The sequence below is a fragment of the Pectinophora gossypiella genome, chromosome 3 (genome assembly GCF_024362695.1).
Source record: "Pectinophora gossypiella chromosome 3, ilPecGoss1.1, whole genome shotgun sequence".
In the NCBI taxonomy this organism is placed as follows: Eukaryota; Metazoa; Arthropoda; class Insecta; order Lepidoptera; family Gelechiidae; genus Pectinophora; species Pectinophora gossypiella.
In genome coordinates this window covers 8,485,817-8,507,650 of record NC_065406.1, presented here as the reverse complement: position 1 = coordinate 8,507,650, position 21,834 = coordinate 8,485,817, and the positions used below count along the sequence as shown (strand labels likewise).

At 36.3% G+C, this 21,834-nt stretch overlaps 1 protein-coding gene across 1 annotated transcript; it reads left to right on the top strand.

Moving 5' to 3' along the window:
- Window positions 1-394: 394 nt before the first annotated feature.
- Window positions 395-21,420, top strand: LOC126382022 (ATP-binding cassette sub-family C member 4-like). Its single transcript, XM_050031708.1, has 25 exons — window positions 395-696; window positions 3,453-3,584; window positions 4,098-4,302; window positions 5,096-5,321; window positions 5,694-5,791; window positions 6,001-6,198; window positions 8,745-8,871; window positions 8,986-9,126; window positions 9,695-9,864; window positions 10,175-10,339; window positions 10,883-11,020; window positions 11,565-11,732; window positions 11,824-11,925; window positions 12,157-12,410; window positions 12,577-12,626; window positions 12,715-12,924; window positions 13,054-13,284; window positions 13,629-13,735; window positions 14,702-14,825; window positions 17,089-17,262; window positions 18,683-18,810; window positions 19,185-19,307; window positions 19,784-19,906; window positions 20,503-20,663; window positions 21,031-21,420. The coding sequence occupies exons 1-25, from the start codon at window positions 491-493 to the stop codon at window positions 21,314-21,316; spliced, it is 4,047 nt and encodes a 1,348-aa protein (XP_049887665.1). The 5' UTR covers window positions 395-490; the 3' UTR covers window positions 21,317-21,420.
- The last annotated feature ends 414 nt before the right edge of the window (window positions 21,421-21,834 follow it).

Genomic DNA, 21,834 nt, shown 5'->3' with positions numbered 1-21,834 from the left:
TCTTACTAAAAGGTCCGGGATAGAATTCCGAGATATGAGTTTTATGCATAAAATAAAATACTATAGCGATTAATGTATTCTGATGAATGCAGCTCTAAAATTAGAAAATAGTACAGTGTGTAACATGAAAAAAGTAAATAAAAAACAATCAGTTCTGGCTGTGACCCCAAAAAATGACTTCATTTAATGATAAAACTTAGAGATATGATAACTATAATTCGATTTCTATACTTTATTACGTTTTTAAGGGGCATGCGAGGACGATATCTTCGAATCGGGTTGTTATATTGATACGTAATCACTAATATAGATTTGAAAAATGTATAATCATGCCAGAGTTATTAGTACCATATACTAATGTTTTATCTCTGTATTAATAGTTACAGTCGCGCTCGAACTGTGGTAGTGTGAGGTTCTTATTCGATTAATTAACAAAAACAGTATTAAATTTATGCATAGTAATTGATTAAAAAAGCTTTGATGATTTGTCATGGAAAACGGTACTAGTCCGAACACGAAAGCTGAAGGGGCTGGAAAGAAAAAAAGGAAGCAGCCGAATATAGTATCAAGATGGTTTTTGTGCTGGGTGTGTCCTGTGTTGTTCAATGGGAACAGGAGGGAAGTGGAGGAATCAGATCTGGTGTCGCCGCCGAGCAAGCAGTACGACTCGCAGATTGCCGGTGACAAACTTGAAAGGTAACGTCTCTGGGGGTGTAGCCAAGTTGCTAATGTCCCTGTTTCTACTGTGCAAGGTGTGTACGGTTAATTAAAGAATATTGCTGAAGTGTGTTCGATTGTTGGGAAATATTTAATAATTCAGTGGTGGCCTAAAACGTCCTCTCGATTCTATAGGTAGTCTCTACAAACCTGGGTACATACCCAGGTTAAAAATAATTAAAACACATAATAACGGGTTGTTACCGCGTTTAAAGCAGGTATATGCGACTCCCGATAGTCATCCCGTGATCATTTCACTTGCAACAGTGTCGAAATATCGGGAGTCTCATATGCCTGTTTTAAACGCGGTAAGAACCCGTTATTATGTGTTTTAATTATGATAATAACCGCGTAAACTTAAAACAATGTATGCCCAGGTTAAAGCATAAATATGCCTTGATAGATTTTAATTTTCTACATAAAATAAGATTACTCAACCTTGTAAAAGTAAATGATGTTGCTAACTAAACAATATCAAAATGATAAAGCAATCTCATTCAAGTTTATAATTGTATGTAAGTTTAATGCTCAAAGATGTTTTTAAATAATTTGTTATTCGCGAAGTACTTATAGCTAAATGAAATACAAACAGTGAGTTCAGAATATTATTTCATTAAGTTTCCTTCTCGCATACACAACAAACATTTTATATACTTAAAAAACATTTATATAAATACACGCGAAAGACTTTAGAATAGTTTGTTAGATTACAGTACGCAATGTTAGATATGAGTGAAATAAATAATGTAAATTGTGCCGATGAAAATGATTTCGCAATAAAGTAAGATAAATATAGGTCGTGCCGTGCAATATAAAAAAAACAATGTCCATTTTTGTATGAACCCTGAACCCAGTGTTGAGTATCATAATGAAAGATCTTTATCAAAACCAAAACCTACCGAGAAATACGTCTTTCTCAGAATCTAGAAGTCGTATTGATCTTTTTTATTGGATTAAGTATCATTATATTCGATAGTGCAAGTTTCATCAATATTGGTATAAGTGCTTAGTATATTCTAAGTTATGGTCAAAACTGTTAAAAATTTAGATGTATTACTGAAATTATTAGAAATTTAGCGTTTCGACCGAAAATTCGACTTGATATTATTAACTCAGATAATCAGCTGAATCATCCCTCTCAGTATTCGTTACGATGTCAGGTAAAAGGGTTATTTTTTAATTATTTTCTGTTCATCTCAAAATCATGGTCTGAATCATCTCTCAAAGTTTTCGTTACGATGTTACTAACACCCTGTATATGCTTGACCGTAAATCAAAGAAAATTGTGTCTGATGTCAAGGGTGTGTCGGGCATACATTAAAAAAATTATAAGTCCAGGGACTTAAACAAATTGCAAACGATTGTTGACAAAACATTTTTTCTTTTAAAAGTTTGGTAATGAAGGGTTAGTTGAAAGGGAAAGGAAAGTAACACTAAACTTTACCTATATAAGTTATGCAATCAGGTAAACGATTTGGCAATAAATAAAAGACAAGCGTGGATCACGTTACTATTAAAATACTTAGTCGTAAACACATTAATTAGTTGTAAACTCATTATTACAGTAACACGTTAAATTACATGAAACAATATTAAATAACATAAACACTTATGATTATTTTATAAAGCCAAGTGTATTCAAATTCAAAAATACCCTTTGCAATTTTTTAAATAGAAATACTCTTTATTTGCCTTTGAAAAGCTAACCAACAGCAGGCAAGTTGCAGATTTTGCATGCAGTAGGCTGAATAAGGATACTTTAAATAGTCATTTTTTACATAACGAACCTCTTATCCACCTAAAACTATATACCACCCGCCCGTATGTGCCACCCGCATTAAAGCAACTTGGTTGAGTATGTTCCATACCCCCTCCGGTTGATTGATGGGAAGCCTGTGCCCAGCAGTGGCACGTATTAGGCTTTTTGTGTTATGTTTATTTATATTAATTATGACAGATAGTATACAGTTGACAGAGGCCACAGTATTGATGAGTTAAAAAAAAATAATTAAAAACGTACCAACCTAGTAAATTCAGTTTTATGTATAATTATACATGTTTCTATCACAGTAAAAATTGCTCTACCAAGGTATGTTATTATTGTATGCGTATATGTAAGTGCGTATTAGATGTTTACATTCTTGTGTTATTGCATCCCGCACTATTTTTAGAACCGCAGACGTAACATGAAAATACATAAACAAATATTGGACCTACTTAGAAGCAGGTGAATGTACCTACCTAATCTTTATGTAGCGTGGTGTGGTCTACTGAAAAGTATCGCCGGCCGAAGGACATAATGTACGATCCTGGCGCTTTAGCCATAAAGGCGGACAATCAGCTTGCGACAACAAACACATCTGGACCCTGATACCGGACCCGCTGGCTTGGTTGACGATTTCTCTCATTCAGTATTATAAAATAAAAGTACTTATCTTATCTAGCCTACTGCTGGGCAAAGGCTTCCCCCTGATTCTTCCACTCTTCTCGACTGAGCAATCTCCGATCAATCTCAAAGACAACACACAATCACACAATCTTTTACAGGGTCTCCCCATTATACATTAGACGGTCTGTAACCCGTCTAACAGAAAACTGAGGTGAAGCGTAAGTAGGTACTCAGGTCATCTTACAATGGATTTACCTCTGATGAGCCCAATAGCCCAGGAAAATATAATCGTGGGTTTACTTTATTTATTTTTATTAAATAACAAAAACTGTTTCTTTCCGTGCAGGGCGTGGTTGGCGGAATGTGAAAAAGCATTGCAGGAGAACAGAAAGCCTTCATTATGGAAAGCCCTATCAAAAGCCTACTGGTTGTCATTCATGCCTGGAGGTATTTACCAAATCGTCGTGGCTATTGTCAGGTAAGTTCAATGACATTTAGACATAGAGCAACGCGGACTTCTGCGGCCCATACATAAGTTCGAGTCTCTGTAAAGTAAAAAATAGGAACTTCTCTTGGTGGCCCTTTTCTGTCATGTACAGTGATCGAATATTCACGGCCTCGGTGCTTCAGTGGTTGAGCGTTGTGCTCACGATCCGGAGGTTCGAATCCCGGTGGGGACATATCACAAAAATCACTTTGTGATCCCTAGTTTGGTTAGGACATTACAGGCTGATCACCTGATTGTCCAAAAAGTAAGATGATCCGTGGTTCGTAAGGCACGTTAAGCCGTTGGTCCCGGTTCCTAATTAATGATGTAAGTAAGTAGTCGTTACTTGAGCCATGTCAGGGGCCTTTGGCGGCTCAATAATAACCCTGACACTAGGGTTGATGGGGTTGGTAATTCACCTCAGAACCCACACGATAGAAGAAGAAGAAGACGGGATAAACGCCAGGAAGTATATTGTAATTACTTATTTTTTATGCCGTTCAGGACGATTCAGCCGCTGCTATTTGCGCAGCTTCTCAGCTATTGGACTGTCGACTCGCAGTTAACGGCATTAGAGGCGGGGTACTACGCCCTCGCCATGTTGGGGCTTAACTTCATCGCCTTGATGAGCCAACACCACGGCAGTCTGTTCAACCTTCGATTCAGTATGAAAATGAAAGTGGCTTGCTCTGCGTTGCTGTTTAGAAAGGTAATATACACATTGACAGTACAAGACCTGTTTCTGTCGGTAAATTCATAAACATTTTAGGGTATTTTATTATTATTTTCAGTTCCATACTTGCGACGGAAAATTCCACTTGATATCAACTCAGAATCATTGTCTGAATCATCTCTCAAAGATTTTTTACGTTGGCACTAACACTCTAATTATATAGTATAATATATATAATATAATACGTTACTTTGCTACTGAAAGCAGTGGTAGTAATTCACACAGCTGTTGAGTCAAAGGATGACTTGTGTTTTATGTTATACTAATTTGTTATCATATCTTTATTATTATCGCTTTTATTGATTAGGTACTTACTCATTTATTTTCGACGATATTACGATTGACTAATTAATATACATAAATTTAAGATAAATCAATTTTATTAGTTAAATTCATATTAAAATGAAGTCTACGTGATTTACTTAAAATGCCTATAGATACGCGGTCTATGTATGATCAAGTATGAAAAGGAAAGAAGTTGATCTTGAGATCACTTTGTGCCAAAACTGATGGACGTTTTATAAAAATAGGATGCGAACGCTATATATTTATTCCAGATACTTAGGCGCATACTAAGTACCACTCGCGCATTAGTTTTGTATCTTGTTTGTTAACACACATTGTAGATCCTATATCCGCATAAATTGTGCCCATTTTGGGGATATAGTGGTGATGTAGCCGCTTGTAGAAGTATATTGAGTCAATCGGTCAATGTACAGTTTGATATAGAGATTCGCATACAATCTATACAATCTTACCACGTCCACAGCTCATGCGCATCAATCAAGCGTCGATCGGCGACGTGGCGGCGGGAAAGCTGGTGAACCTACTGGCCAACGATGTGGCCAGGTTCGACTACGCTTTTATGTTCCTCCACCACCTGTGGATCATCCCCATCCAAGTCGCAGCCGTCCTCTACTTTATGTGGATTTCCGCTGGCTACGCACCCTTCGTCGGCTTCTTTGGAGTGGTCATTTTGATTTTTCCTATTCAGGGTATGTGATCGTCAATGTTCAGTTCAACTCAACATGATTCCTAACAATCTAGTAAGGTGATTGGCTCGACTGGGGTCGACGTTTTTCCCTCCGACCCAGACAGCGTGGACTATTTCTGAAATGTTCCTATTTTACGCGCAATTCTATTAATTTATCTTTCCATAAGAACCTTCTACAAATTAATAGATTAAAAAAAAGATCAATTGTATCTCTTTAATCGTTTTAATGTTACCTATGTTAGTAGATTGTTTTGTAGCTAGACTGATTTGAAAATTACGTCTAGACTAACAGTGTTATTTTTATTTGTATTAAGAGAATAGGACTGAATAGTTTTATTACCTAATTGCTAATATGAAATCGTGTCAATTGTAGCGGCTCTCACCAGAGTGACTGCTACCATACGTCGGGCCGTCGCGCAAAGAACTGACAGAAGAATCAAATTGATGGGTGAAATCATTGGCGGTATACAGGTAATTTTGTTTTTATTACCATTAATATCCATGATAGTGGTTGCATCATCAGAACAGAAATAGTATAAGTACCACTAATATATTTACCTTTCGCTTATCGTATCCCAACCTTCCTAGATACCTATGGGAGCGCGCACATTGAGCGCTAGTTGGTCGTCATAGACCGGCCTAAGCTTGATTAGTATTGAGTATATTTTTTTGTCCTCAAGGTCATCAAAATGTACGCCTGGGAAAAGCCATTCCAGAAGATAGTGGCAGCAACTCGTGCGTACGAGTTGAACGCGCTCACCAAGTCCATATTCGTGAGGAGCGTGTTTATTGGGTTCATGATGTTCACCGAGAGGACCATCCTCTTCGTCACCTGCTTGACCCTCATCTTGAGCGGGGATATGGTCACTGCACCCACGGTACGTATCATAAATATAAAATATTCTTGGACAGCGCATACAGGCTACATCCCACTGTGCCGTACCGTCAATCAACATTAAGTTTCCGTCATAGGTAATTGATTGTAGTCAAGTCCAGCACAATCTCACCGGACGCTAAGTAACAGTGACCTAAATAGACAGACAGTGAACCAAGGTATGAGATACAGTGAATTAAGGTACAGAAAATTACAATTGAAATGACTTCAAATGAAAAAAATGCTTTGTCAGCTTCTGAAACAAATGGAAAAACCAGGCCAATTAGGGTTTCGTTTCAATGATGGTTCCATTCACCGCTAATCTCGACAAACGTCAACTCAGTTTATCATCTATATTATTATAATAACATGGATCCTTTAGAAGAGTACACTTCTGAATGCTTCTGTGACATTAAAATGTAATGAGTCGAGATTGGTATTCGGCACTTATGCTTACTCATTCTTTATGTATAACGTTGCATTATGCATCATACACTTGTTTTATCACTAGCATAAATTCTTCACTAACGGTATAGGCAAGTCATATATGAATATCACAGTATAGATAAGTCGATTTATGGGTAAGTAATACAACCGTTAATCATATAAAGTACTATTTTTAATTGTCATGGTGACACGCTATACGTGTACATTATTGTTGATTAGGTACGTATTGTAACTTATCTGTGTAATAAAAATATTTTTTTGTGGTGCCTTTACAGGGTTCCTGTTTTCTCTATATTTAAGACCTCTGTAATAAAGTCAATAAATAAATATATCTTATCTTAAAGCCTATCGTCCAGTGATTCACTCTGAATATTGCAGGTGCGAGTCTCATACAGCCACAGAATATATTTTTATGAACTGGACCGTAATTGATATGCCTGTGTTTATATTATATTATAAATTTTATTGAACACAAATTAAAAACACATAAACAAATACATTCCATCATCACTAATTTAAGAGTCACGCTCTTGTCGGGGTAACATTCTCCGTGCTACTTTTTAGGGAAAAATAGGGCAGTGGTTTCCTTCGTGCCTTGCGCCCCACATAAATATATAAATACATTCCATTCAAGCACAATTGTAACAACACATAAAATATTTAAAACCATTTATAATAATAATAATAATGCCGTGTTTTATCAGTGAGGGAAAATCATTAAAATTGTAATGAAGCAGAAAATGTCTCATTGATTGTTTGTGTTCAATGGTGTTAAGAGAATGGGTAGGTATATGTACCTACGTGCTGTTTATGTATCGCTTTTTAACCCTCGACGCAAAAACGACGGGGTGTTATAAGTTTGATGTGTCTCTGTGTGTGTGTAAATGTGTATGTGTCTGTCTGTGGCATCGTAGCTCCCAAACGATTTTTTGTTTGAAAGGTATATCAGTCGAGAGTGTTTTTAGCTATGTTTGGTGGAAACCGGTTCAGGTCTTCAAGGTCATGAGGTCGTCTGTTAAGTATGATAGGAATGTTAAACGCTCAGTTTTCTTACAAGTATATGTGGGATAAGTTATTTTTTTGATTTTTATAGGGTTTAGCATTTTTAACCTTTTGTCATAATAATTGAGTACTTTTTTTGGTCGGGGTTTTTTAATTTTTTTTTGTCGCGTTGATTTATTATACCTAGATTCAATAATCTTTCAGACCAATGAATACCTAACGCAAAAACAAACGTCTATGATTAATATTATGACGATTATTTGACGATAACAATCATTATCATATATATTTCGTCACAGCATAGGGAATGTAGATATTTATTTCTTTGAATAGGACGATTATTATACGGTCAGGCGTCACCGAAAAGTTTATACTATAAGTACATATGTAAAAAATATACAAATGTCATAAAGTTATTATTGGGTAGTTTTAGGCAAAGCGGTGGCAACAACAACGATTTTCATATAAATTTGACTCGATACCTCATCTAATATGCTCATTTGATCTATGTTTTTAGTAATATACTTACGTCATAATGACTGTCAGCTGATTAACCCCATTGTTATAGATAAGGCTAATGCACCACGAAAACTACGACTAAAAGCAAGTGTGGCCGCAAATGTCCTTTCTAACAAAATTTATTAGATAGATATATTTAGGCGATGGATTGATGACTTCTCTATCATGAAGCGGTTGGTTTTATTCGACTTGTGTGTCCCATCCCGATAGGGTTACGGGCGTGATTATGTATGTTTGTACGGCGAGTTGTAGCGTCGATTACCTCTGAAAATAATCAAGTATGGACTTTAATAATCTTAATTTAGTTATATAGTTATAATTATTTTATTTAGATGTAATTATTATATTTCGTATATTGCACATCTTTTTATTCTCCAACAGCTAATCTTGTACTATCTCTGGGTTGGCTAGAAGAGATCTCTCTTAGAGATAAGTCCTCCCTTGTTAACGTCCATTTCATGTACGTGATGTAACTGGTTGTTAAGTGCAATAAAGAATAAATAATAATTGCATTAACTAATGATAGTCAATTTCAATTTATATATTAATTAATTAATTAATTTTTATTTTATAAATTTTTAGATATACCCTATCCAGCAGTATTTCAGTATCATTCAAATGAATGTGACGTTGATTTTACCACTGGCTATAGCAAGTTTATCAGAAATGTTCGTGTCATTGGAACGTATTGAAGGTTTTATGGCTTTAGGTAAGTATTTCAATACATTCAAAAGTATATCTTACCGTTCGTATATATATCTTACCATAAGTATATCTTACTTAATATATTTACTAATAACTATTACAATTAATTATATTTTAGATGAAAGGGAAGACTGCAAACTGATGCCCAAGTCAAACCTCATCAATAATGTTACAACATTTAGCTCTAAGAAGCATTCAGTTGACAATGCAGCTACCGTCAATCCGACGAAATACTCCCCAACAGGTGAAGTAAGCACTGGTAAGTAAATAAAACATTACCTCTTAACTACATTCTACAATTCTTAATCTGTTCTCTGGCCGCAAGCTATAAAAAATGTGTTTCATTCTTCTTCTATCGTGTGTCAGGGTCACTATTGAGCCGCCAAAGGCCCCTGACATGACTTTCGGACAAACAGGTGATCAGCCTGTAATGTCCTAACCAAACTAGGGTCCACAAAGTATTTTTGTGATATGTCCCCACCGGGAATCGAACCCAGGACTTCCGGATCGTGAGCCCAACGCTCAACCACTAGACCGTGGCGATCGTATTTATTATATTTAATTGTATTGTATTTGCGTGGATACTTAGTTCATCTTGCGATGGAGGTAGCTCTGACTGCCCCTATATGGGGTGTAGGGACATAAGCTCACGAGCTTATGTTTTGTTATGTTCATTGTATGTTTAGTGTTTTATTATAATTGCACTCGTATCAAGGCATACCTAGCAGCCAATTTATTTATTTTTTTATTTTATTTGGCTTTACCTTGTAAGTAGTCAATTTATTGGTCTGTAATATGATAAAAGTATATTTCATCTGACATCTTAGCGACTCCTCAACACAAAGCGGCTGGAGCTGACTACTCGGTGGAACTATCTGGTGTCAGCGCGTCGTGGACCGACTCCAAGGAGCAGTCGGAGATGACGCTCAAGAACATTTCCATGCGCGTACGCAAGGGCAAGATGTGCGCCGTCATTGGTCCCGTGGGTTCAGGCAAGGTAATATCTTCTTTTAAAAATACTCTTATAAAACACTAACATAACAAATAGTTTATAGCACACAAAGAAAATACAAAAAACACAAATAAAAGAGAAATAAAGAGTACCATAGGTGGCCTTATTGCTCAGTATATGTTGTTGTTGGACGCAAGTATAATTAATACCCCAACTTTCATAGATCACTTTATATTAGTATTAGTTATAAAGTCGATAATAGAAATTGGTAAAACAAATAAACTGTTTATCGGAATTTCATCGATTTTTTTACTGCTGTCGTTATTCAAAAGTGATTCGAGACTTTTCTTTTTAGTCCTCTTTACTCCAAGTACTGCTTAAGGAGTTACCGACGTCTAAAGGCAGTTGCAGTGTCAATGGCAAGATCTCGTACGCCTCTCAAGATGCCTGGCTGTTCCCTGCCACTGTGCGCGAGAACATATTGTTTGGAGTGCCCTACGATGTGGAAAGATATAAAAAAGTAAGTTGTTTTGAAGATTAGCTTTCTTTTTCGTATGTTTTAGACTCATTAACAATTTCACAGACACAGACCACATGGGCCTGTAGACATTATATTCTCGAAAGTGTTAATATAAGATAACCTGCTGATGAGTTCTGATTTTGAAAGCTTGATAAGTAATATATTTACAATTCGTTCATTGCACAAAGTGCAGTCACTGAGCCCAGCGAATTATTTGTAAACAGTGGTGAAATTATGAACCATTAGTTGTTATAATTATAAAATTTATGTTTTTGTAGGTGTTTTTGGTCTATTACAGAAACGACATGTAACCAGGAAGTCTTAAGTGCAAGCAGTAAATTTATTACTTTGCAAGAAACTGATTGGACTTTTACACCTTATCGTACATATACATCGATTCAGAAGACGAAGAGTCATATATGTAGCCAGGCAAAATGTGTCTTTCTTTATTTAAAAAAACACCGCTGACTGCCAATCCACCTTTTCCTTAAATAACTATAAGCTGCACTAAATAATTGAATGATTCAACTCTATCTTCACCAGGTTTGTAAGGTGTGCTGCCTCCAACCTGATTTCAAGCAGTTTCCATACGGAGACCTGTCACTGGTAGGAGAGAGAGGAGTGTCCCTCTCGGGTGGTCAGCGAGCCAGGATCAATCTGGCTAGGGCAGTGTATCGAGAGGTATGTGATAGTACAATTTGCTTCTACGTCATTACTCTATGATATCACTCAACTTTCTAGTTGCATGTACTCAGCATTATAATGATACTGTCTATGGTTTTGTTCGTTCTCTCTCTTCTCACTCACGTATGAAGAGCTACTTCACGGTTCATTAGAATTTATTTCTAATAGCCTAGTATACTTTCTATAAAACACGAAATTAATTATTGTTGTCTATTTTTATTATACGTATATAAAGAAATTCACGAATAAAGCAAACAGTTCAGGCCATTGTACCAAGTAAGTACTTAGTTGATAAAATATCTGATAAACTTGTTTACTTATTCTATAACATCTTTATGATAGGCATGAGATTGTCCTTTGACGGCACACGTGGTTGGTACAAAGTAATGTTTAATGCTAGATTGCATGCCTATGTTTGAGATGTGTGTATATAGGTACCTATCTTATGTTTGAATGACCGTGTCTGGAAAGGATTTGAGTGACTGAAGTAAAGTCAGTGAGCGCTAAGGTGAAATTATATACGCTGGATTAAAACTTTCAGGCTGACATCTATTTGCTAGATGACCCTCTCTCTGCAGTAGACGCGAATGTCGGTCGTGAACTGTTCGAAGGTTGCATCAGCGAGCACCTGCGCGGGCGCACCGTCATACTAGTCACTCATCAAGTTCACTTCCTCAAGTCGGCTGATCAGATTGTCGTCCTAAATGAGGTTGGTACCTTCATTCTATAGTAAAATAAGAGAGTCCAGAATAAGATTCCTATTATTTAGTTACTTCTTACATTTTCATTCTGATTTGCAGGGATCGGTAGAAAATATTGGAACATATGACGAATTGGCTAAATCTGGAACTGAATTTTCATTAATTCTATCTAATGAAGGCGAAGCAGATGAAGTTGAAAATGTATGTATTAGATAAAAATATTATGGTAACTAAATACTTTTACAATAAATAATATATTAACTAATATTTTTATGTCTATTTTGTAAGAGCTCTATGCAGCTTTTAGCTAAGTGGTGTCTACACTTGAGGAACTGTAATTTGTTGTTTTATATTTTAATCATTAGCTGTCTTCAATAAATAAATAAATTTTCATAAATACAATCCAATTTCAATAATGAAATCTACTTTCAGGCAGAAAAGAGGCCTTCCCTAAAGCACCGCATATCTTTGCAACGTGGAATATCAGTAAAGAGTGATGACAACCCTGAGGAGGAAAGGGAACAAATTCAGGTAGCAGAAGAAAGAGCTTCCGGCACATTGAAGGTGGAAGTCCTAATCCAATACCTCCAGTCAGTACAGTCCTGGTGTCTCATCGCCTTCGTCTTTATTGCGTTGATTACTGTACAAGGATTTGCAACCACTACCGACTATTGGCTCAGTTTCTGGTGAGATACTTATGTTCGTTGGTAACTAATCTGAACACGAACAAACAACACATCTTTTTGGTGTCGTATTTGTGATCAATTTAAACTCTACGGCATAATAGTCAGCGCGAGTTAATATTTTGTAATATTCTGTTTCCATCTGTAAAGAAGTTATTTTTATTTACAGGACGAACCGAGTAAATGAATACATGGAGGAGAACAACGGAGAATTGCCTGGTTAGTTTTTAGATATAAGGACCTAATGCTGCTGTATATTAGTTCCATATTCCTGTCGATCTATTAATTTTAATCTTCTACTTCGCAGACACTAGCTTAGACTTCCAAGTGGGTCCCTTGACAAACGGGCAGTACCTCGGGATTTATGGCGGACTTGTGCTATCAATTATAGTATTTCTACTGATTAGAATTTCCATCTTCGTCACGATGACTATGAGAGCCTCGAAGAATCTTCACAATACCGTCTTCAAGAACTTAATTGCTGCCGTCATGAGATTCTTTGACACAAATCCTTCGGGTAAGCACATTCTAGATGTAAATAAGATCTTTCGATTACTCGTATGTTCGGTGTTCTCAAGACATTCGAATTTTGAATTTTCGAATGTTCGCAGTTTTTGATGATGATTAACTAGTTCTTTATTCGTAGGTCGTGTGCTGAACAGATTTTCCAAAGACCTTGGAGCAATGGACGAGTTCCTTCCTCGAACATTCTTGGAAACGATTCAGATGTACTTGCTGATGACAAGCATCCTCGTGTTAAATGCACTAGCCTTGCCATATACGCTGATACCTACCTTTGTATTAGTGATTATATTCTTCTTCCTACTTCGGTGGTATTTGAATGCGGCTCAAGCTGTGAAGCGGTTAGAAGGCACCAGTAAGTAATAGCACAGAGAGATAATAAAACAGCGTATTAGTAACACTGTAACGAAAACTTTGGGCGATGATTCAGACACTGATTTTGAGTTGATGTGGAATTTCCTGTCAGAAAATTTATGAAAATTTATACGGTATCCCTAACACCTTACGGTGCTACGGTGTCACTTACACCCTGTATATTTGAAATCATTAACCCTGACACCAGGGTTGATGACGTTGGTAATCCAGATAATGTTTTGCAACTAGTATAGCTGGTAGAAAGAGTGATATTTTCTACATGAATTATACATAGATAAAAGCTGAAAAGGTAGTCAGTTAGTAACATAATCCCGTTTTTTCCAGCCAAGAGTCCAGTCTTTGGTAAAATCAATTCGACCGTGACAGGTTTGTCTACAATAAGAAGTTCTAATGCCCAAGATATGCTTATGCGGTCCTTCGATGAAGCTCAGGTACGATCAGTCAAATTTATTTATTCCATGTATTTTCTTTGGTATTTTATGTACTTATCTGTTTTGGAAGAGTATTACTTTTTGACGTGGGTATAAAGTAAAACAGCTTCTTTCGGACTTTGAAAACATATTTTCATTTTACAACTAGAACTATTCACACAAACTAGTTTTACAGTCGCTATCAAATCGTATCATAAACTGAGTATTTTAAAACCCGAACTTAGGTATTTAGAAATTCATAATTTCGCTACCGAATACTGTAAACCTTTTGGTAAAATTTAATGGAATTCACCAACACGCAATGAAGCAACGTGGTAGTGTGGTCTTTTCCAGTTCATATATAGCTCCAGCTCCCTTAAAATACACTTGTATCACCATGTTAGCGTACTAAGAAATTTTTGTTTTGTGTTTTTAAGTGGAGAAATAAACCTTTTATTATTTACTTTAGTATTAATTTATTTTTTATATTGACAGTTGCATGGAGTTTTAAGTAAATGATGATTTTTCAGACCAGTGTACAATAAAGTTTAATGCATACGGTTACGGTACACATCAAGGCCGTTCCGGGCTGCGAAGCGGGGGATTGTATGAAATTGCGCCACACAACGTGTGAACGCGTGCTTACAAACAAGAAAATTAAAAAATTCTCGCTCCCGCTATGCCCCTGGTACCGCCTCTATGTGCATTAAGCTTTAGCAATGGGATAGTATAGGTCAAAGATAAATTCTGATGACTAAATATAGACATTTAAAACTGACGAAAAACATTATCTTTTTTCTATGTATGAATTTGATATCAAGAAATATTAATAACAAATTCGACATTTCATCGTTTTTCTATGACGTCACAGTGTGGTTTTTTATACAAATTCCATAGTAATTTTGTGTTTTAACGTTTAGTAAAAAGTAACTGATTTGCCTAGTTGGAAACTAGCCTGTTGTTAATAGGTATTATGTGCGGTTGCAGGATCTCCATTCGAGTGCTTTCTACACGTTCATCGGCGGGTCTTCCGCGCTGGGCATGTATTTGGACGCGATGTGTCTCATCTATCTGGGCATCATCTTGGCTATCTTCATATTGGTTGACTTTGGTAACAATATTGATAAATATTTTAGCTCACATACAGAGGCAGCACCGGGAGCGTTACAGGCTGGATTTTTTTGTAATGTTCGAGAGTATATGCATAGGTATTATTATGTTTAGACAAAAATCCGCCGCCGCGGTTTGTTAAAAAAACTCCACTTACGGCCCACCACGGTCGCGATACCGCCTCTGTCCGTGAAGATCTGCATACATAGCGTCGCTGTAGTATTACTTTGCAAGAATATTTGTTACCATAGTGCATTTTTAAATCAATAGAAAATCCCATTACTGATTTTTGGAGGTGGAATTGGATAGTCTTTATTATATTATTCGGATAATGATTCTCATCGATGTGAGTGTCGAAGTTTCTCCGAAACAAAGGTTGTAGTTGTAATCTTTTTAGATATATAATAATACGTAAATCCATAGAATTCGACCTGAATTTCTGTTCTCAATAGATAAAAAATAAATTAACTTCATTTTATGAAATTCGGTATAATAGCATGATATTGTATATTAATATATCAGTTCATTGCCTTATTGCGCATGTTGTTGTTTAGTTTTGTTGTTTGTAGAGCGAATCTACATTTTTATTTTAAAATTCAATGATAACACTTGGGTTGCATTACGTGTATTTTCCAATGTTCTTTTTTTTGACGTGACTTATTGTAGATTTGCCGCAGATGGCATTAACTACTTGACCGGACAAATGGGGAGCGCTGAAGGCTCTCAACCGGTATAACGTTTAACACAACAGGCCTGAGGGTGCCCAGTTGGGCGCGAACCTCGGCTTAGGGCGTCGTCTGAGAGGAAAAATATTTGAAAGACTTAATCGACCCTAGTGGGTCGATAGCGATAAGCGTTGATTGAGGGAAATGGTCGACCACGCCGGCGGGGTCGGTATCGGGGTCCTAACCAATGTTCTATAATTACAAACGTTATATTTAATTGTTAATTAAGTACCACATAGTTGGCTGTCGACTATTACAGTTAGTGATATAATAAGTACGTTGGTCTAACAAAACTGTCTGAATATACTCAGTTCAAAAACTCAGAATATCTTTATTCACTAGATACCTAACAACGGTGCTAATTCCTGTAAATACCATCTAATTTTATTTTAAGTTATATCTGTCATTTTCTTATCCGCCGAAAAGGAAAAGGACGGGTAATCGACAAGCATAAAATTTATGGAACACACGTCAATTTTAAGGACAAATCTAAAACAACCGTCTAAAAATTTTACATCAGTCAATAACCCGACACAGGTAAGTAGACAGCACGTCAAACGGATTGCATACCAGCGACATACCTTTTTGATTCGCCCGGGTTATTCATTCATTTACTCATTCTTCCTAAAATTAAGAGCTGTGAATCATCCGTCCCTTTCCTTTTCGACGGATATGAAAATGACGGATATAACTTAAAATAAAATTAGGCGGTGTCTGCAGGAATCGGGGCCATTGTTACACTTTGAATCGTGCAACGGATGTACCTCTGACTGACTACCCCAATTGGGATAGTCAGGAGCTTATGTTATGTTATATTAAATTGTTCATTCGAAACCTAAACAACTACGTAACTAAAAACTATTCCTTTGCCAACTAAACGGGCACTCTGTTGTTTACGTGAGGCTGCCCCTAAAATAGAATATTGCTTGCATTAAAGACGCCAGCTGCCATGCCGTCTGGTTCCGTACATGAGATAAATATTAAAATAGTTTCCAAGATACGTGCTAAATTGCACCGTGGAAATTTTCATACTAATGTTACAATTTGGTAATGATTTTCTAAGTTGTTTAGAGTTTTATTTTAAGTATTTATGTTGTTAAGAGTTGGTTTTACATATGGCAATTTTTTTTAGCACACGTATCCAGATTAAGTCATATGCGGATTATTTGTCAAAAATAAATTTAAAGCTCATGTGAAGCTTACGTTATGTAAAAAAACCTTATAGATTAATGATTACCTAAATGATAAAAATGTCTCGTATTAAATGTGTTCCTCTAGTTATTAAATAACTTGTAATGTATACATACCCTCATCCATTTAAAAGATGTGTTGCTGTTTCAGTTTCTTGTCATTTCTTCTCTTCAGCCATAACACCTTGCGAAATGACGTAAATTCAAAAATGGGGGTGAGGTCCTCCATGCAGTAACCCCATGTTTATTCAAGTGCAAGTTTATTCATAACTAATTGCGGTCTTGAATAAAATCCAAACACCATTGTGAAATCTGAGTTGCAGGAGGTTATTTGTGTAAATATTTCCAGGTGATTTAATCCCCGTGGGGAGCGTGGGTCTGGCCGTGAGCCAGTCGATGGTGCTGACGATGACGCTGCAGATGTCTGCGCGGTTCACCGCCGACTTCCTCGCGCAGACCACCTCCGTCGAGAGGGTGCTCGAGTACACCAAGCTTAATAAGGAGCAGTACATTGATGATGGACGTAAGTGACACACATATGGTGGCATATTAGACCCATATCTGACAGACTTTTTAACTCGAATAAAACGGATTGACCCTACAGCTTTGGTGTCATAATAATAAATGCTCAGACGGATAAGGTATAACTGAATAGAGCAAAAATATTTTTAGCCCTGCACAATGACTTTTGGGCCGACATCCGATGATCTCATTTGTTATTGAGACATAAACATAACATAAAGAGTCTATATATGTCCCACACCTGGGCACTAGCTTCCCTTCAATCAACCGGAGACATGGTATTGAAAAACTAAAAAAAGTAGAGTAAGTACGGAAAAAAACGACAATTAATTGTATGTTATTGAAGTACGATTGGCCACGAATTCATTAAAAATATCGTTGAAAGCATTGTTGTATAATATGTTACTATAGTAACCATTGATTGAAGGGAAGATAGGAAAGAAGACCAAGCAGAGCTTAATTATATAGAACAAATTATTAAGAAGGCGAATGTCGGAATTCTCTAAAGGCAAAATTAAATTAATAAAATAATAAAAAATATAATTATTAATATTATTAATTAATTTAATTACTTAATTGCTATATCTAAAGACAGATAAATATGGAGAAAGGTACACCGACAAAAGCCTGGTTAAAGAGAGAAAAAAACGAATCTTATCTAATAGATGCCATTACTGATCCTTTATTGGCTTGACATTTTTTTGAAATAGGTACTCCACAGTAAGTGAAGCCATTAGGAAGCTATTGCATGAATGCCTAAATAGCGTATAGCAAATACAAAAACAAATAAAATCTATTCCAAATCATTCGTTTTCCGAATACCAAATTCCGAATAAAAAATATTTTTCGGAAAATCTACATATGATTCTCGTTATCCGTTATAACCGTGTGAGCATGACCGTGAATTTTATTTCGGCCGTAAATTTATGTTTCGGCCTCAAAAATTCTGTGCTGTGCCGTGTTTGCATAACGTATCAACAGTACAGTTTAATGTTTTTTTTTTTTGCGTTCCTTTTAAAATGATCAAATCCTAAAAGTTTGAAACCACCTAAACTTTTATCGTATGCCAAGCAAGCAAAATCTACCTATTAACCACGTCACTTATTTTATCGCTGATCGACAAAGGTTATTTCATTCATTAGAAATAAGTACTTACTTTGAATGCTAACTAAATGAGTGGCCGTAAACAGTATTTGAATTGGTGATTGCGTAAACAATGATCCGGGTTATAAATCATATTTATAAAAACTTAGTTAGACGTTAGTTTGAAGCGGCTTAAAATGTGAGTAGATATTTGCAATAGAGTAGTGTGATTCTCCATACCTTATTCGTCTGAGGGCAGTCCTATCTCTAATAGTATAAGGGTGGTATTTAATAAAAGTTAACACAATAAATACTTACCTGATGATTTTTATTTACAGCAACCAAGCCACCAAAAGATTGGCCAACGCAAGGCAATGTGAAGTTCGAGGGAGTAAGCATGAAGTACGGTGAAGATGATCCTCCTGTTCTGAAAAATTTGAATTTCGAAATCCAAAGTGGTTGGAAGGTACTGTAACAACTACAAGGTTGTATATCTATGTTAATTTCGAAGTTATTTCTGTCTAAGGAGCTGTAGTCTCGGCAACAGTCATGGTACACAATTTAAAAAACTTTTAAACCAAGATTTAATCAGCTTTTAAGCAAGAAAAGTGTATCAGAATGCAAGCAAATGGAATTCCGTAGGTTCTGCTCGTTAGTTTATTTATGAACGTATCTTAATCAGTTTTGAAGTTTAAAGTAGCTACTTCACGTTCATTTTAAATTTTCACGCTCAAAATTGGTCTTTTAATAGGCCTAAATAAAGTACTTTTGATCTAAAGGTTTAAAATTACTCATTATGTTAATTTGTCCCATTCAAGTCTTTGCTTGGTATACTTGCAGGTGGGTGTGGTCGGTAGAACGGGAGCTGGGAAGTCTTCGCTAATATCAGCCCTCTTCCGACTGTACGATATTGAGGGCAAAGTCAAAATAGACGGGGTCGATACACACGGCGTCGCTAAACAGGTACAGTTATCTAATCACCTAAATAGCACAGAAAATAATCGTATAAAAATGGTTTAGGGTAGGTCCATTATATATTTTTTAAATAAATATTTTGCTAAGAGCTCGAATTTGGAGACTCCACCATATAGAACCCAATAGGCTACTTTTCAACTACACGAATAAGTTACTTTATAGGAAACGTCAAGACACGAAATTACAAAGGAATTTGTATGAAAAAACACTCTGTGACGTCATAGACAAACGTGATAAAATGTCGCATTTATTGTTGCGTTTTTCTTGATTACAATTCAAAAATTTGTTATATAGAAAAAAATAAAGTTTTTTGTCAGTTTTAAATCTGTTTTTATATAATAATCAAAATTTCATAATTTATCTTTGACCTAAGAAACTATCCAGTAACGTAATTTGGAAAGTTCGAAACAAGTATTGTTATTTGTATTTCAATGTGTTGTATTTTCTTTTTATTTGTATTTCAGGAGTTGAGGTCTAAAATTTCAATTATACCGCAAGAGCCGGTCCTGTTTTCTGCACCGCTGCGCTATAACTTGGATCCTTTCGATTCTTATAGTGATGATGATATATGGAGAGCATTGGAACAGGTGAAATCTTTAATATCCACTTACTTTTTAGATATTATCGTAATCATTCACATAACTTAGGAACTTAGGACATAAGATTAAAATGCGAGTGTAATTTCGTAGTACAAATTTCTAATAGAATAGCGAGAGTACCTAAACTCTCTTGAGTATTTTCATGCTTAAACCGCTGGATCTATTTGGATACAAATTGGCACTTGCACTAAAACCCTGGAAGAGATATGTATTGTGGGACGTAGTACATGTAGTTTAAAGTTCTGAGTAGGTATTTAGCGTGGTTACCGAAATCCACGAACGGCCTCCGTGGTCCAGTGAATCCCGGTGGGGGCATATCACAAAAATCACTTTGTGATCCCTAGTTTGATTAGGACATTACAGGCTGATCACCTGATTGTCCGAAAGTTAGATGATCCGTGCTTCGGAAGGCACGTTAAGCCGTTGCTCCCGGTTACTACTTACTGATGTAGTCGTTACATGAAACATGTCAGGGGCCTTTGGCGGCTCAGTAATTTTTGATGAAGTTGGTATTCCACCTCACAACCCACACGATAAGAAAAAGAAGACCGATATCCACTCCAAATAATTTTATTTAATTGTAGGTGGAACTCAAGGAAGCTATTCCAGCGATAGACTTCAAAGTGTCAGAAGGAGGCAGCAATTTCTCGGTGGGCCAGCGACAGTTGGTGTGCCTGGCGAGAGCTATCCTGCGCTCCAACAAGATACTTGTCATGGATGAAGCCACTGCGAATGTTGATCCTCAGTAAGTCACATTCTAAATAAAAGAGCCGATATAAGTACGTCCAACTGCTAAGCACAGGCTTCTCCTCAATCAACAGGAGGATATGAGCATCCTCCACCACGCTGTTCGACTGTAGGTTGATTTATGGTAAACTGAGTAGGGGTAACAAGTCATTACACTACTTTTCAAGTTTGTCAGCTCGAAAAATCTAAGCGCATTGAAGTTCTTGTACATTTTCGTCTGTATTTACTGGCGGATTATTTAATGACTGAGTTACTATATGACGACGTATATGACTATATTTAAATAAAATATGTTTTGTAAAAAAAATCGTTTTGTACAGAACTTTTCGCTCTTTCCAATAATATTAACTTGTACGTTTTTCCAGAACGGATGCCCTCATCCAGAAGACCATTCGTCGTGAGTTCTCCGCGTGCACCGTGATCACCATAGCTCACCGGCTCAACACCATCATGGACTCCGACCGAGTGCTCGTCATGGACAAGGGTGAAGTAGCTGAGTTCGACCATCCCTACCTGCTCCTCAGCAACCCCAACAGTATTTTCACGTTCATGGTCAACGAAACCGGACCCAACATGAGCAAAGTACTCATAGAAATGGCAAAGAATAAGTACTTGAGTACTCACCCAGAAGAAGACAAGAAAGCTAGGTAAATAATGTAGTTAAATGTAGAATAAATTATAAGGTTGAGAATCAACCACAATGTTGCTGACTGTGACTGATGAGTGTGTAAATTATAAATAAAGATATATTTTTTATTATTTTGTAAATTTTGTTTCTTTTTCTTTAACTTTATGGTATTTTACTGGAATTCATACGAAGAAAGTCGGTAAAGGTCTCGCAACATTTGCTTTCAAAGTTTATGGTTTAAAACTATCAATGTCAACAAAGTGCCATCCACATCATCCATCATTCAAAAAACATCCCGAAAGCTTCCTTTACAGTATTTACATTTAACAGGCAATAGTTTCCACACCACGATGTAGCCAATCTAGACATAAAATGGAACTGCAACTATCTGTGGAATATAAATAACACGTTTTATATAAAAAAACTAGATTGAACATAGCGAGAAATTTATGTTTGGATTCAAACCAATGTGCTGCGACGGGTGTTTGGAGAAATCTATGTTTTGTGACCCCCATGTTCTGTATATGTCCCTGATTCTTGG